Raw genomic sequence first — 16,869 nt, forward strand, 5'->3', positions numbered from 1 at the left:
GGTGAAAGTTTGTACTTTGTAACACAGAAGGTTCTTCTCCACCAATCTGTTAAACAGTTATAAAAAAATCAAATGTGAACCCAGGACACAGATCTGGGGGCGACAATGACCTTTATCGCTCTTAATTGGGAAATATATATTATTTTGATCCGTCAGACAACCAATGAATTTATAGGTTTACTCTGATTTGTACAAAAAATATAGATCGGGCGCAGACAAGTCATCTGATGTTTGTTTACTGTGATCCACCATAAACGTCAGCTTGTCGCTGAAAAGATAATCCTGTTCCTAACCGCAGCAGATCTTCCTATAGAGAAAATGCGGAAGTTAATTAAACGCAGCCAAGGTCCTGTCCTTTGCTCATCACTATTTTTTTATTATTAAATTGGGTGGTGCTGAGGGATGACTTTGGGAGGGCCGGTCTGAGATTGGAAATCTGATTACATTATATCCAAAGCAGATACAGAGGTTGTATTCTCTCCCTGCTGCAGGATAGATTGGTTGGGGTTGAGATAATGGGGTTCCACCGGACCTTTGGCACATGGATCTTCATTCAGCTTGGTATGCTTTTTTATATTTTTATATTATTTATATTACTTTTATATTTTTTATATTATATTATTTATATTACTTTTATATTTTTTTATATTATATTATTTATATTACTTTTATATTTTTTTATATTATTTTATTTATATTGCTTTTATATTTTTTATATTATTTTATTTATATTACTTTTATATTTTTTTATATTACATATATTATAACAAATATAGGTGATCTATGAAAAGAGGTTTTTATTCTGCATGCCAGCAAACTGTTTTAAAACGTGTAAAATAGTGATTTACATGCAAAGTCTGAAAAGTTCTCATCACCACAACCAGTGATGAAATGGGCCAATGAGCAAGGGTATTCCATATGTTGCCATGGGAATTACACCATTTTTCAAGTTTAGTACCCTTATCACTTTTTATATATAAACCCCAAAGAGTAAAAAGGATTAGATTTCTGTAAGTGCAGCTTATTTTTTCCTTTACATCCTTGATATCACTCATTTCAAGGTCCAGTTGATTCCTTATTGTAGCCATTTGGCGTATCCAGCCTGCCAATTTTTTAACTAAATACCAAAACGTTCATTCATCCATAGACATCCATAGAACTCTTTGTCTTAAACCTTGTGATGGAATGTAGGTATTTGTGTATTATCTGGGCATCACCTAGTATATTATAGGATTAAAAAAACAAGTATAGATGGTGCCCGGGCATTTCACGAGTACCAGAATTTCTATTTCTGAAGTAAGTAATAATGTCTTGTTGAAGTAAGCACATAGTTGGTACTGTGCATTACTTTGTTTTGTGCAGATTATATGAAAATAAATACAAACAAACAATAATTATAAGCAAACAAATGCAATATATATTAATTTGCAGGTTGTACAGTTGCTCTTCCAAATGTCGCTCGAGATGCTACAGTGAGGGACTGTTCCATAAACCCACCGGTGAGAGCTTCACTAATATTTTAAGATTAACTGTGACATACGATTAGGCTCTATAAATGGCTTTGTATATATATATATATATATATATATATATATATATATATATATATATATGCATAAAATAACAAAAGCACATATTAAATCATTTTAACATAAATGTGTTATTTGAAGGTTCACGTTGTCTGCAAATAACTATCTATGTTAGAAACGTATTCTTGGTTGGAAAAGGGGAAATGTATCTAGAATTGGTTACATTTTATTTTTGTCTTTTGATCTATAATGTATGCATATATATTTTTTCTACATTAAATTTAATTTTAAAAATGTTTTTTGCATGTGTATTCCAAGTAATAATGGCTTGTTGCTTATTCTATTATTATATTGTGACCAGTATCTCCCAGCCACAGCGAAGAATACCACACAAGAGCTTCACAACCTTCGGTGGCAAATGAGAACTCAAAATATCAGCGCTTATATTATTCCAGCTACTGATGCACATTTAGTAAGTGTCCCAATTCTAACAACGATGGTTCAGTAATTCTTAGTAGGTGCATGGAGTCCATTGCTTGGCCTTCAGGTAGACCTTTCCACATGACTAAAGAGTTAGACCACTTTCAGCTCATTTTCCTTGGGCTGTCTGGAGAAACCTGGAAGGTCTGGGCCAAAATGTGCATTGGCTTCCTGGTCTACAAAGAAGACTGCAAAGTACTTAAGTCAGATCTAAGGAACTGGAATTAGTCTAAAGAGTTCACAAGTTATTGGTAGTGGGATGGTTAGTAAGATAGTTAACATTAGAAAATTAAGATGACCCCATTCACCCCTAGCCAAAATCAGATTTATCCACAGCAAAATGATTCAGGGATTGTGTTGTAGAAGAGATCTTCTAGGGTCTATAGGTTTTCTTCTCCACGTAAGTAGGAATGGAGACAGACTGAAAAGGTTAGGGCTAGCCATAGAGAGACATGTCTAGTTATAGGTGGGTGGAAAGTAAATAGGACCATTCCCCCCGCCAGGAGATCAAAGGCCTATCTTAGAGTTCAATCCTTATACTAAATGGCACCAGTGAGACACTGAGATAATTACAGCTGCATCGGTATAAACAAGTGAACATCTGTTTTTAATCCCAGTTGTTTTCTATGATCAGGGGGAATACATAGCTGCTCGAGAAAAAAGGAGACAATGGTTGACTGGCTTCACAGGATCCTCAGGTATGAAACCCTTTGTACTTCTACCATTGTGCAGACATGGTGATATTGTATTTATTTATTTTATTTTTATTATTTTTATTATTATTATTATTATTATTATTATTATTTATTGATTTATGCCGTGTCAACATATTCCACAATGCTCATTTAACGTGAAAGCAGGTAATCCTGAAGATGCATTCAATGTTGCTTTGGAAGCATCTTGGGGGCAAACACAGGATGTTCTCAGGATAACATGAAACGCAGAGTCAATTGTGAAATTATTTGTAAGATGATAATATCTGGAAGGATCAGGATCCAAATTTCCCTGCCCGTCGTTAATACCCTTCTTTTTTAGCTATTCAGAATGCTTAATGGATATTGATGTATTACTGAACTCCTGCATGGACTTATCATTATCCATAACCATGATGCTTACAAAGCAAGTTAATGTATAGATTGCTAGCATTTTTACTTTTTACATGTTAGAGATCATTTAGTGACGCATTTAAAAAAAATAGCTGCAACTATTTGCAGAGTCCATGCGAAATTGCGTTCCTTTAACGAATCCATGTAATTCTTTGGGAAATTGAGATGGCTTTATTAGTGGAATATAATAATGGTGAATGATTACAGAGACCTGGAATGAAGCAGCACCTTAAAGGTCATACAAGTAAATTGGTTACAGTGTCATAAAAGAGAATGTTCCCCTCGACAATACTGATATGGAAATAGTTTGTAACTACGAGATAAGAAATATTACAGTCATTGGCATACTTCCTTTTGCTCTTAAATTATTTGTTTTCACAATACATTCCATGCGTAATGGCAGCCAATAATTGGCCGTATCATATGACCCATGACATTAGCAGCTGTGTCCTTTTTCACAAAAATAAAATGACAATGGGCTGCAATAATAAAAACGGCAGTCTCTACACAGATGTGAGGTCTTCTGTTTCATACAGTAGATCAGAAAAACTCTCTCTAGTTTGGCTTGTTTAATGTGGATTATACAGGGCGGGTTTTATGGGTTAAAAAAGTAATTATCGGCCCAAAGGTTTGTCTGAATCAGGTAGGGACAGAGTCTGACGAAGGTCAGGTAAATGAAGCCAAATGATGTCCATCATGGTGGGTTTTCAGTCAACAATGAATCTACACTCTGCAATTTTGCTAGCTTTCTTATCTTTTCAGTTAACGTTTTTAGATTTATAAAACACTTACCATCCTGGCAGGGATATAAACAGATTTTGGGTAGCAGCGGCTGTAATTATTTAAATATTGTGAGGTTGGGATTCCCAGTGGGCCATCGCTTATTGGTCTGGTTGGGTCTTTCAACTCTCCTGACCTTCTGAGGTAGAGCGTTGGAATATGACACCGTGTTCTGGAGCTCTGTTCATGAAGAAGAGGACAGATGAGTCAGATGAAGCACTGACCTGGTAAATACATGACAGGGTGCAACCAAAGGTCTTAGGGCTCCTTCCAAGGTTTTGCGACACTAATGATATTTACTGCCAATGATTTCCAGACACTTGTATGTTGCGTGCTATAATATTATATATTAGTGCAGGATTAGAACATTGAATTAATTTGTATCCATTTTCATTCATTGCTATCCTTCATGATGACCTAGCTCCAATTTACTATTATATATAACGCCCTTTTGATTTTAGGCACTGCTGTTGTGACTCTCACTCGAGCAGCGGTGTTTACAGACAGTCGATACTGGACGCAAGCAAAAAGAGAGATGGACTGCAACTGGGAGCTCCAGGAGACAAGTCAGTGACTCAATAATTATAATAAGTATAATTACATTGATGATCTCTGGGTTACAGATAAGCTGAAGGCAGAAAACAAAGTGAAAAGTCCACTATGTATAGTACAGCAGCCAAGAAATACCCTTACAATGTGGGCATGTCTACAAAGGATATTGCTGTGAATTCAAGAGACATGTAAATAAGAACACAAGCTGGATCATATTTTTGGGAAACGTTCTGATAACCTTGGCTAATTTTGGATGAATGTATTTTTTTGGGGTCAAAAATGCTCGTGTAAAACAAGAGTTCTAGGTAGACCGATTGATACGTCATTGGATTGGTTCCAAATACAAGAGAATTTATTGTGGCTAAGGTGAATCCTTTCAGATATTTGATCCATGCATAAAGCATTAAAATGGGTTTGGTTTTCTAAAGAAGATGAGTTTTATAACACAAATAATTAAGCTGCATATCTACAGAGCAAACCACACTTTTAAGTATTATAATTGCACAATATTATCAAAGTATACATTGTTTTCTTTCTTTGTACAGTATCAAATAGTGCAATTGTATCGTGGATCCTGGAAGAAGTAAAACATGGAGAACAAATTGGGTTTGATCCCTTCCTGTTTTCTATCGGTATGTTTCACGTGTTACAAACGTAGCACACTAGGGGGCACCAAAGGGTTCCTTTGAAAGTGATTGACACCTGCATTGGCAGAATGGGCAAAGAAAGTATGTTTTAGGTAACCTGCATATTCCATACCTATAATAAATAAAACAAATGCCTGCAAAACGTTGCTTTATCTGTGTGGAGGTGGATTTGGATACTGTGGGGAATGATGGGCAGGTGAAAACTAGAATTTTATGTCATGTATTTGCATTTTTCTCATATTACTATCTCTTTTTTGTTTGATAGATGACTGGGGGAGTTACAACAATATTCTACAAAATTCTGGAAGGTTTCTGCTTTCGATACCAACCAACCTGGTGGAAATAGTGTGGGACAGTCAGCGTCCTCCTCTCCCTGACCATGAAATTTATTCGCTACCCGATGAGTTTGTAGGTAATGTATTTTTCACATGTGTATGGGTAGATAATCGATTAGACAGTGATCGGACAAGTGAGTGTGGTTTAATAAATTAGGAAGTGATCAGCAGGTAGTTATTTGTAGAATTTGTGAAAATATTTGTCAGGCTACTTTTGTCAGTTCCAACTATTGTCTGTTTTGTATCTTTTTTTAACAATGTCTTACTTTTTCAGGAAGTACCTGGCAGGAGAAAGTGGCAAACATCCGCGACCAGATGGACAAACATTCCCAGAAGCCCACCGCGTTGTTATTGTCTTCTCTAGAAGAGACCGCATGTAAAGTAACACAACTTATTATGAATTCATTAAAACACCATAGCTGGTTTGGCACTATGCTGAAAACCAAGGCTGGAGGTCTTAAGGACCGGATGAACAAAATGGCTCGGCCTTAAAATGTTGTGCTTCTGTTGTGTGTTCTGATCTATTTCCTAGGGCTTTTCAACCTTCGAGGGCAAGATATTTCCTATAACCCGTTCTTCTACTCGTACGCACTGTTGACTGTAGACACCATCAGGTACAGTATGTCAGCCTTTAAACGTCTACCTAAACAGACAGGCACTATATGTATACATGTCTTGGAGAAAATATATAGTATAACTAGAAATAACTGAACGCCAAAGATGACCTTCAATGAAACTGGATAGAACGCTGAAACTTAGCTTGGGAGTACGCTTGTTTGCTTGTTTGTTTGTTTGTTTGTTTATGTAAATCAATGTATTTGAACATATTTTTTTAAATAAAACCGGGATTTGTTGGATTCATCTAATTTGATAACACAACGAAAATATTAATTTATATTTTCAGTTAGCATACATTGGCCACCACGAGTCAATATAATTTCTGGTTTCATCATTCCCTCCAATTGGCTTCGTAGTGCTCTTATTTAGAACCATGTTGTACATGTTTTGTGTCGTATGAGATGGACAGGAGAACGGATGTTGGAGGACGTGTATTAATCCCTATTTCTCGTATATATTTTTCTAGCTTGTTTGTTAACAATATGACCCGTATTACCCCTGATGTTCGATCTTACCTGAACGCCAACTGTCCAGGGTCCTGTGTGCAACTACTTGACTACCATTCGATTCGGGAAACTCTGTCGGACTATGTGAAGGGAAATGTCAAAATATGGGTTGGGACCAAATACACGAATTATGGACTCTATGAAATAATACCAAAGGTAGGCAAGATGTCCGATATTCTTAACAATGCCATGCACAGTATAAATTAGTTAGCGCTTTTATCCCTATAACTTTAAGCAATGCTTGCTCGCTGAAGTTAGTTTCAATCGTAATCAAGCAGAAAAAAAGTATCCAATCGTCAGACATATCCCTTCATTTCCTCAATCCTTATTTCAGTGTTTTTTTTGGTAATTGTTTTTTTCCATAACATTTCCAAAAGCCAAATTTTTGGTTAATTTGCCCTGCTTGATAATTAGTAAAGAAAGACATTTCATACTGCGTTGAATGTCCGTAAATGTGTGCTTTTATGGTTCGATTTTGCTTTTTTTTAGGGCTTCTAATTAAATCTAAGAACGGTAGCAATATAACTGATTCCAACTGTATTTGTTTCTAGGACAAACTCGTAGCTGAAGAATATTCTCCGGTCATGAGAACAAAATCTGTTAAAACACAGAAGGAACAGGAGTTACTGAAGAACTGCCATGTAAGTGATGGGCGTTCTATAATTATTTTTTGGCGGGAAGACAGCAGATTTAACAGTTCAGTGTTCAGTTATTTATTTATTTTCCTGAAAATGACCTATTGTTGTGGTGTTATACACTCTACATTTTTGGTTGTGTTGAATTCTATGAAAAATATAATCTGAATCACCTGAAAATAGATAGATATGAAAGAAAATGTGTCTTAATTCTTATGGATATTGTGTGGATTTAGATATCGTTTGGCAGCAATTTTAAATTGTAAGCTGTGACATTTTTGGGGGGTCAAAGTGTGAGATTTGATTATTTTTTTTTATCTGTTTTTATCTATACCTCTCATTTGGAAAAATTAACCAAACTATGAATTTAATCTCATATGAATGGAAAAAGCGAGAAATCAGATTGACAGCATAGTGTGGAGTGGAGTAAGTTCCAGGTGACAAGCTCCCAATCCCCATGATACACAGAACCCTTCTAGAACCCTTCTAGAACCCGTCATATAAATGCATTATGTGTAACCGATACAGTATCTGGATCATATGAAATCAATAGCAGAACCTGACTCTCGATTCCCCCTAGATTCGGGATGCTGTAGCAGTAATCCAGTACTTGATTTGGCTGGAGAAGAATGTCCCCAAAGGAACTGTTAACGAGGACAATGGGAGTAGATATGTGGATTGGCTTCGAGAGTAAGTAACGTTTTTCTAATGTAATAACATATCACCGCGCATGTAGATCAAAGACAAACAGGATTATGCAAATGCTAACAATATATAGTACATTTATAGAGCGCTATTACTATAAGGGAAAGTGGAATTAACTATATCATTACAATTGACGATAAGGTTAATACATGTTAAGACATACTGCTACAGAAGCAGAAGAGGACCCTGCTCGTGCACATTTACAATTTATTACACACATTTCTTTACTGAAAATCATCCACCCCATAGAAACTCCTCTAGAAAAGATCAGGTTTCATTTCTGTGGTTATTCGCATCACAATGTTCAGGTCATGTGACCACTTGTGATACCAGGATGCAAAAAATATTTCAGGAGAAGTCGTGGGCGGAAACAGCAGGCGATAAATAATAACTCCTACTGGAGAACTTCCCATCTTTCCACTCAGCTCTACATATAGTCCCGTGTGCTGTGCCAATTATTTATTGCTTCATTAACTCCAATAATGATTAAGACATCTACGCACCTGTAAGAATCTCCGCATGTATGTTCTCTTTATGTTCTAAAACTGGAAGCATATTGCATGACCTCTATTTTATTTCTAGAAAACAGGCATATTTTAAGGGTCCAAGTTTTGCCACTATTTCTGCCGGAGGTTTGAATGCAGCTCTTCCTCACTATAGGTAATATTATCATTTATTGATTTATATAGAGCTTCCAGTAATGACTTCAACTTCAATATATGTACTGGTATTAAGTAAGCAAGAGTAACTATTGAGGTTTCACATTAAAAGGTATTTAACAGTCTGTCCTACAGTGCTGCTCTGCTTGGTGGACCCCAAGAGCTCTCTAAAGGACAAAATACCGTACAAAAAAAAAAGGTTTGAGGTGAATTCACCAAGGACTGGCAGAGGCTTAATAGCCTGTTTTACTCTCTGGAACATCTCAAAATGTACCTATCTAGTGCCATTACAAAGGACATCTCTCCCTCAACATACTAGTCCCACACCAATTGTCCAGACATGGACCTCCTTTCTCTCGAATGCCTAGAAGAAGACCAACCAGACCTCCATTTAGAAGAAATTTGCCTCACATTTTGCATCTGGACAGCCATTATGGCAGGATGAGACTGATATGTCAGTGGTGATTGTTCTTTCTTTAATAGCACAAGCAAACTAAACTTTGAGATACTTCCAAGGATAGATGCGCTGTAGGACAAGTGGCTGCCTATTCCTGGTGATTTAATCTCAAACCTTTTTGTATGGCAAGTCACCACCGAGCATCAGCTCATTTAGGTGAATGAAGGTATCTGTGATTGAACCATTATTTATATAATTATATAATTAATAGAATTATACATATGAAATACAGTTTTTACAGGTATACATCACATCAAACCCCAGCTCCAAATGTGCCATACAAACAGCTCACATGATGTCATCAACCCATTTGTGATATTTCCATTATTACTAGCGTTCCAGATCCCACTTATTATACTTTGGCACCTTACAATAAAGTGCATGTCTTTAAAATGTAAAACAGCGCATACATATTAAAAACCCAGCCACGATCTTAACCACTTTAATTTAGTGGCAACAAATTGGATCTTGCCGCTCTGATAAGTCTTATGGTGAGGTAAAGGATTTTAGGATATACCGCTACTTTGCTAGTTTTGACACTGAGCTTGGCTTTAATGGGGTGATTACTCCTTTAAATCAAATAACAATTTGTTCAATCATTTTCTTCAAACAGAGCAACCAATGAAACCAACCGGTTATTGTCCGTAAATGAAATGTACCTCGTTGACTCCGGGGGACAATATCTGTGAGTACTTTTATTTTTCAACTTCTCTTTCCATTATTCCCCAAAACGGAATAATACATATAAGTAAAAATACACACTTAACCAATACTGTATTATACAGTTTTATACATTATTTTTATCCGTATCATAAAATGTATTTCTAAATATTTTTCAGTGATGGCACGACCGATATCACAAGAACCGTTCACTGGGGAAATCCAACGGAGTTAGAAAAGGTTTGAATGCATTGTTTCCTTAGATATATATAATCGAAACAGGAAAATTAGGCAAAAGGGGCATTACAAGGAATACATCACATAACAAATTGGGCAAAAGAAACAAAAGGTATGGAGGGTCACTGGCCCAGTGCTTGATGGATGGCGGATGTGTTCATATAACCCCTCGGCTATCCTAGTCTAACCCTTATCATCTTCATCATCATCATCATTTATTCCCCAATGAAATTAATAGCGTTATGTAAGTCTGGTATTTGATAATTAATATCGAAACAGAGTAACGTCATAATATGTTCTAAATGTTACCTATGTTAGTAGCAAGACCTCACTTTTTAATGATCAATCGCACCAAAGGCATTTTTTACTAACCCTATGCACTGACATTATAAACGTATCTCAATAGGAGGCGTATACACGTGTCCTGATAGGAAACATTGAATTAACCAAGCTTATTTTTCCTCCACGAACATCTGGTAAGTATAAAAAAAAATCATACGATACTGCACTATTTATTATTATTTTTATTCTTATTTCCCATGTATATGCACCCTATGCTGTGTTGATATGTAACCAAAAAAAAAAAAACGTTATATTTTATGTAATAACCGTAAAGGCTTAAAATTGAAATGAGACTCTATTTATTCTTGGTGAGCAGCTCATCCTCTTTTGTATGAAGTCTGTTCTTGGTGAGCATGTTAATTTTTTTTTTATGTATGGTATTTATTATCCTAAACAATGTTTATTGTTCAACAGTGCAAGGTAAATTTAATCTAACCTTATTATTATAGAGCAACACATACTTCAAAATAATACATCCATTTTTGCATTATCCAGTTTTTCTTATTATCAGTGCATCATTGTTTATTACAAGTACTTTGTATGTGTTATGAATTTTTTTCCTTTAATGTAACAAAATTATTATTAGTACAAGTCAGATGAGGCGTAACAATCCTCTGTATGCTCTTGTCTGGTAGGAAGGGTGATAGAGACGTTTGCCAGAAGAGCTTTGTGGGAAGTAGGGTTGAATTTTGGCCATGGTACAGGGCATGGAATTGGCAACTTCTTTTCAGTCCATGAATGTAAGTAACTTTTACTCTGTATCCTCTTAATCCTTTAGATTAGAATCTTTTCCACTTTTATACTATTTCACTGTAACAACAGTGTCTGCAGTTGTTTCTCATGACAAGTAAGTGTTCCCTGAAACATGAAATTAAAATATTCCATGTAAGGATTTGGGCATTCAAGTAGTGTCGCTCCTGTTACATTGTTTGTTTGTGAAAATTCTTAATTCTGTAGAATGGATGAAGCAGCACCTTTAAATTAATCCACTATTAGTGTAATTTATTACAATCTTACGTTCTTTTATTTATTTAGGGCCTGTAGGATTTCAGTCCAGTAATATCGCTTTCACTAAAGGAATGTTCACATCCATTGGTAAGTGTTGAGGTTAATATATATGAGTTCATGATGGCAATTAGTAGCTCCACAATGCCAACCAAAGTACCTCTAAAGGAATACTGCTTAACTTGTGTCATTGAGGGTCAAAGTCATTATCCATATATCTCCACACATATGTGCATCCTGTGTCGCGTGTTCATGGTTGTTCATGGTTATACTTTTTTATTTTCCGATGTTTTCCTTTGTAGAACCCGGATACTACCATGATGGACACTTTGGAATTCGTATCGAAGACATAGCTTTAGTAGTAGAAGCACAAACCAAGGTACTTTAGTTTCTGTGTATAGTACAATTACCAGTATAGAACGTGAAGAGGTGAAACACAGTGTCAAAAAAGTGAAAAAAATTATAAAGAAAGAAACCAAAATACTTTCCTTTCTGGCGGTCGGGTCTATAGCTGCAACCCTACAAAACACTCTCCACGGAATGTTGAAAGGGGGATACAAAATAGACTTCTGTCTAGGGGCGCTTAAAACCGCGATCACGAATAGCTCATATACCGATGTGGAAAAGAAAAAAAGGGAAAAAGAAAAAATATATAGTGTAATAAAGTAAAAACAATATGACTCCGGCACAACGCTTCAATGAATGCACTCACAATGTGGATAAGCTTTTGGCGCGTATATCACAACCACTCCTCGGTATATGTGTTGTTCCCTTGGCTTCACATATATGCAAGAAAAGAAAATCTAATAGGGTGATATCTTTACCATCAATATGTGTGCTATGCAGTAATGCACTCACATTTAGTAGAGGGATATCAAGCTCATCTGGTTTCTTGTCCTGCAATGGAGCCGATCCTTTGATGAGGTTCCTGAGAAGTTATGTTGGTTTCCACAAAAAGATTTCTTCAGTATTCCGATGTAAAAGTGAATAAAGTGCAAGTGCTTATGTATATGATAAATAATATATATTCTTAAATATGTGCCAAAAAATAGATCAAAAGAAGCGGGATAAAATAAATAAATAAATGATTTAATCTGGGACTAAGCCCTTGCCACACATTCGTCGGCAACTACACCATATAGGTGTTTACAAAGTTGTCCCGACGTGTTAAAAAAGTACTTGGACAATTAAAAATATAATGAATAAAAAATATATATAAAAAAGTAATAAAAAAGACGAATCAAGTCCAAAATAAACGATCCTCAACGCGTTTCGCCGTATATAGAGGCTTCCTCAGGAGGTATGATTGTGGCCGAGTCGTGTTCATCCTTTTATGCTTCCCCCGGTCGCATCGTCTGCATGCTTTTCGTTCCGTCCGTCTGTTGCCGTCACGTCATCACGTATTCGTTCTGCCGCATGCGTGCATGCTGTATGTCCCATCTGCGTGTCGTTTTTCATACTCCGTATCTTCCTACCCATGCAGTGTATCGGGTATGTATTTCTTGTTGAATCTACGTGCAATGAGGGAATTGTATATCCCGGGAACAAGATCAAAAATTAGATTTGTTGATGCAACGGCGTTTATTTTCTTTAAAATTCGGAGGGACGGATTTCGAGGGGGGTAATTTATATATGGGTAAAATAAACGATCGGCTAGTGGAAATCACCAATACCCATCATATGGATGGTTCATCATAAAAGACATGATTTTATACGTTTAGATAGGGGTAAAACATAATCTATAGCCTAGTATATACATGGCTTATATAGATGAGCTATATCAAGAGATGAGAAGACACTGGAAAATTTAGGGATAAGGGAATAAAAATGCTATTCAAATTATTAATATGGTTCAGTTTTCACTTTCTATATAAATACATTAGATATTCCAGATATGTGCTCATAAAGAGAAGGAATGAATAGGAATAATAAAATATATATAGAGTATAAATTGTTACAGTTACCTACAGCTATTTAAAAAATCTCATGAGGGTGACATTTTAGAAGAACAAACTATAAAAAAAAAAATAGTTTATTTCAGCTTCCATTATTTTTTCTTCCTTTTTTTTTTACGTAGCATACATTTGGAGGTGAGAAGTATCTGACATTTGAGACTGTATCCTTAGTCCCTTATGACAGGAACCTCATTGACACCAGTATTATGACGGAGCCTCAGGTAAGAAACCGTAAATTATAAAAAAAGAACAAAGTTAATACTGCTCTCCATAAATGATAATTCCAATCAACCATTAAAAAATACTTTATTCCAAACATTAAAGCTACCATAGCTACAGAATGTGATTGGGTTCGCAAACCAATAGTTAGTATTAGTTTTAAAGTCAGGATCCTGGGCAGCTATCAATTGTCTTGTCTTCTCCAATTAGATCAGTTATGTGGATAAACATTATGAGAAAATCAGAAATGTTGTGGGACAGGAACTGAAGAACCAAAAGCTTCAGGAGGAATACGACTGGCTGGTGAAGAACACAAAGCCTTTGTCCAATGGATCGTTCGTTATGGCCTCTCTGGCTTTGTTATTTTCCACTTTGGCTGCAAATTTGTTCCTACAGGAGGCATCTGTATAAATAAAACTTAAAAGAAGGCTTAGGACTCCTATTAACAGTGAAGTAGATCCTGATGTGTCTTAAATAAAGTAGCAACACTGGCACTACTCAATATCGCTTTAAATATGTTTTTATTGTATTTATTGTACATGTTTTCAGATATTGTATCCTTTTTAATCTTTTAATTGCTGCTTAATGTGTTTTTAAGTGTTAATTAACTTCAAGAATGACCCACCATGCGGTTATCAATGGACGGATCACACGATGCAGCCCTTGCGTGATTTACTGGTGACATTTGTCAATGGTGGCACATTTTTACATATATCGTACTTTGACTACGCTACATACTATTCCCTAAACAGTGAACTGATCATGTAACTAACTTTTATTTCTAACAAAAAGATGATAGCAGTGACCCCCAAATATATATATAAGGTGAAAATCATGACGCATCATGTGCAATGTATGGAAATGACACTACGGCTATATGTGGCCTATTTGGTGTTTGTCTTTGGCAAAATAGCAATCGACAGAACATATAGGGAGCAAAGATACTAATTTCTTACTACAGAGAAGGCAACTGGAAGCCCACAAACCCAATAGAGCCGTCACATAATGCAGAGGGTAAGGGAAGCATTTCATGCTAAAGTTGGTATGTATATATATTATAAACATTGGTCTCAAAGGATTTTTTCCTTTAAAGTTGTCTGTCACACCGAACTTCCTAGTTCTTTGGAATATATCATCAAACGTGGATCACAGGGTGGATGCAGCTGTTATGGGGTATGTGTCTGGCATGTAGGGAAGGTCATCCACTGAAGGCCAACCAACTTCATCTGGTGCCCAAAAGGCATACTATGGATTTGCCACATTTTGCAAGTATAATGGCAGCCAAGTGGATGTATATCAGCCGTCTCTTGCCCATGTCCGCTGTCTCTTGGGATCCCTCCACTGTAGCAACTGTCGGCACAGCCCTCTCCACCACGCAGAGCGTCGGGGTATGACATCACATTCCAGTGCCAAGAAGCAGACACCACGCGGCATGTAAATTTATATTGCGGTGATGCAATAGAAATCATTTCAATGTAGGAATGGTCAATCAATGAATAAATGGGTGAAGAATTGATCTATGATGGTGTCCTGGATTTCCCCCTTCCCCACTTACACTAATTCCCAGAAGTGTTACCCAGATAAAAATTTGCTTTTGATATCGCCTTTCAACTCAGTACTGTAACAGAAAATGAGTTATGTAGTACAATTTCTCCCAAATAGCTGTATTCTTTTTGATTAGCTAGAATGTGTTGTGATAAGCATTCTAATAACACAGGCAGCATAAATATAAATATATATATAAAATACATATAAATATAAATACATATAAATCAATCATTATAATATTAGGGGGCCAGGCAATACACCGCTTATAGTAGTAGCATAGAAAAGCTAAAACATAAATTATTAATAGGAATAAAGGTTACCGGGGCCTTCAAAGGAGCTTGCAAAGAAAAACAGACAAAACCCTGGTTTCAAATAAAATTTACACTACACACAGTATATTAAACTAGAGCTTTAATGAATATTGGATGCGTTGTTTATTATTTTAATGTGTTGAATGTAAAGCAGAGTTAAGAAAGTTATATGATATTAGTTACCAAATAACAAGAGTGGCAAGGTACATTTTTTTGTGATGGCTGGCAAGGGGTGTAGGAGGCTATTTGCCCCTCAGGCCAATATCCCATCTAAAATAGCTTCTTATTATTATTATTATTATTATTATTATTATTATTAATATTATTATTATTATTATTATATATTATAATTATTATTATTATTCTTAAAACATATCTACATGTCTACTCTTTTATTTACACAGAAGGGAGTCTTTTAATTTATTTTAGTGACAGCCACAGAATAGCAGAAAAAAAGCAGAAGAAAAAACTGGAAGTAGAAGATAGTCTTTAGTATGTAAGGTACAGCTGCACAGGAAGATGAAGATCACAGACATCACAGAACCTTACAAAAAGTGTTCTTCCTGTCAATAGTTTTTATACTTGTTTGTTTTCTTTTTGTCCTGATCTCCGCTAACATAAAACGTGTGGTCCTGCAGAAAAACAGGAGCAGAAAAACTTACACAAAGTTTTGCACAGGGGTCCATTAGACTTTTCACAGTTGATCTTCAGACTCTAGTTGGTGATGCTAATCTGAGCTGACGTCAGAAGTTCCTTGCATGAAACCAGAGCATGTTTGCAAATAAAGACACTTTCTCACATTTCGCAATTTTTGCAACACTAGGTGGTTTGCTAAAGGACATTGGATGCCATTTGTTGCATAAATATTTGAGGGATTATGTCGCATGCCGCGCCACATAATGTCACCAAAAGCAAAAGATTACGGATAGGCAAGGACTCAAATAAAACATAAGGATAAATGAAAAATTATAAAAGTAATCCCTCTTTTATAAACCTTCCATCCCCAAAGAGCTCAGCTGGATGTTGTTAGCATCTTGAACAAAAATGCAAGGTGGTCCATGTCTGGACTCACCATTAAACCTGGGGTGAAAGGCGGGAAAGGAGAATTTGCATACAAAGAAGCATTCTGGGGTTCCCTTATGCAATTTGTCTCACATTTGGTTCTGAACTGCTGTTGTGGCAGGATCAGACTGATATGTTTTGAGATTTTTCCTCTGCAATGGCGTCAGTGATCTGAAACTTGAGAAGTTGCTGGATTAGGACGCACCATAGGGCAGACTATTAAGCTTGTTGCATTGCTTTCATACTTCTTTGTGTGCTATTACACTCCTTGGAGCTTTCTTGAGTATAATGGATTTCTTAAGCTTTCTTAAGTATAAGAGTGTCCAGACATGGTCTTTCTTGCTCAGTTGTGTTGCGTGCTACTAGCGAGGCTTGTGAAAGTGTAAACATTACTCTGCGGGTTTCAAGTGAGTTCCTGTGAGAGGAAAAGCTTAATTTTCTGGCTTTAAGGCTGAGCAGGTCTGAAGAGTCTTTATAGGGTTATATTTTTAACACACGCTGTGATAGGACTGATGAGTGCA

The 16,869-nt window shown here is 36.1% G+C and overlaps 1 protein-coding gene across 1 annotated transcript; it reads left to right on the forward strand.

Annotated features, from left to right (window-relative positions):
• Window positions 1-439: 439 nt before the first annotated feature.
• On the forward strand, window positions 440-13,851 carry XPNPEP2 (X-prolyl aminopeptidase 2). The gene is made up of 21 exons (XM_053473908.1): window positions 440-561; window positions 1,432-1,499; window positions 1,891-2,001; window positions 2,644-2,707; window positions 4,357-4,461; window positions 4,993-5,079; window positions 5,360-5,506; window positions 5,704-5,805; window positions 5,962-6,043; window positions 6,514-6,709; window positions 7,105-7,194; window positions 7,769-7,878; window positions 8,476-8,553; window positions 9,623-9,694; window positions 9,849-9,909; window positions 10,313-10,382; window positions 10,884-10,988; window positions 11,284-11,343; window positions 11,556-11,632; window positions 13,331-13,429; window positions 13,638-13,851. Exons 1-21 carry the CDS (start codon window positions 516-518, stop codon window positions 13,836-13,838), a joined length of 2,031 nt encoding a protein of 676 aa, XP_053329883.1. The 5' UTR covers window positions 440-515; the 3' UTR covers window positions 13,839-13,851.
• Window positions 13,852-16,869: the final 3,018 nt, after the last annotated feature.

Source organism: Spea bombifrons, chromosome 8, assembly GCF_027358695.1.
Source record: "Spea bombifrons isolate aSpeBom1 chromosome 8, aSpeBom1.2.pri, whole genome shotgun sequence".
In the NCBI taxonomy this organism is placed as follows: domain Eukaryota; kingdom Metazoa; phylum Chordata; class Amphibia; order Anura; family Pelobatidae; genus Spea; species Spea bombifrons.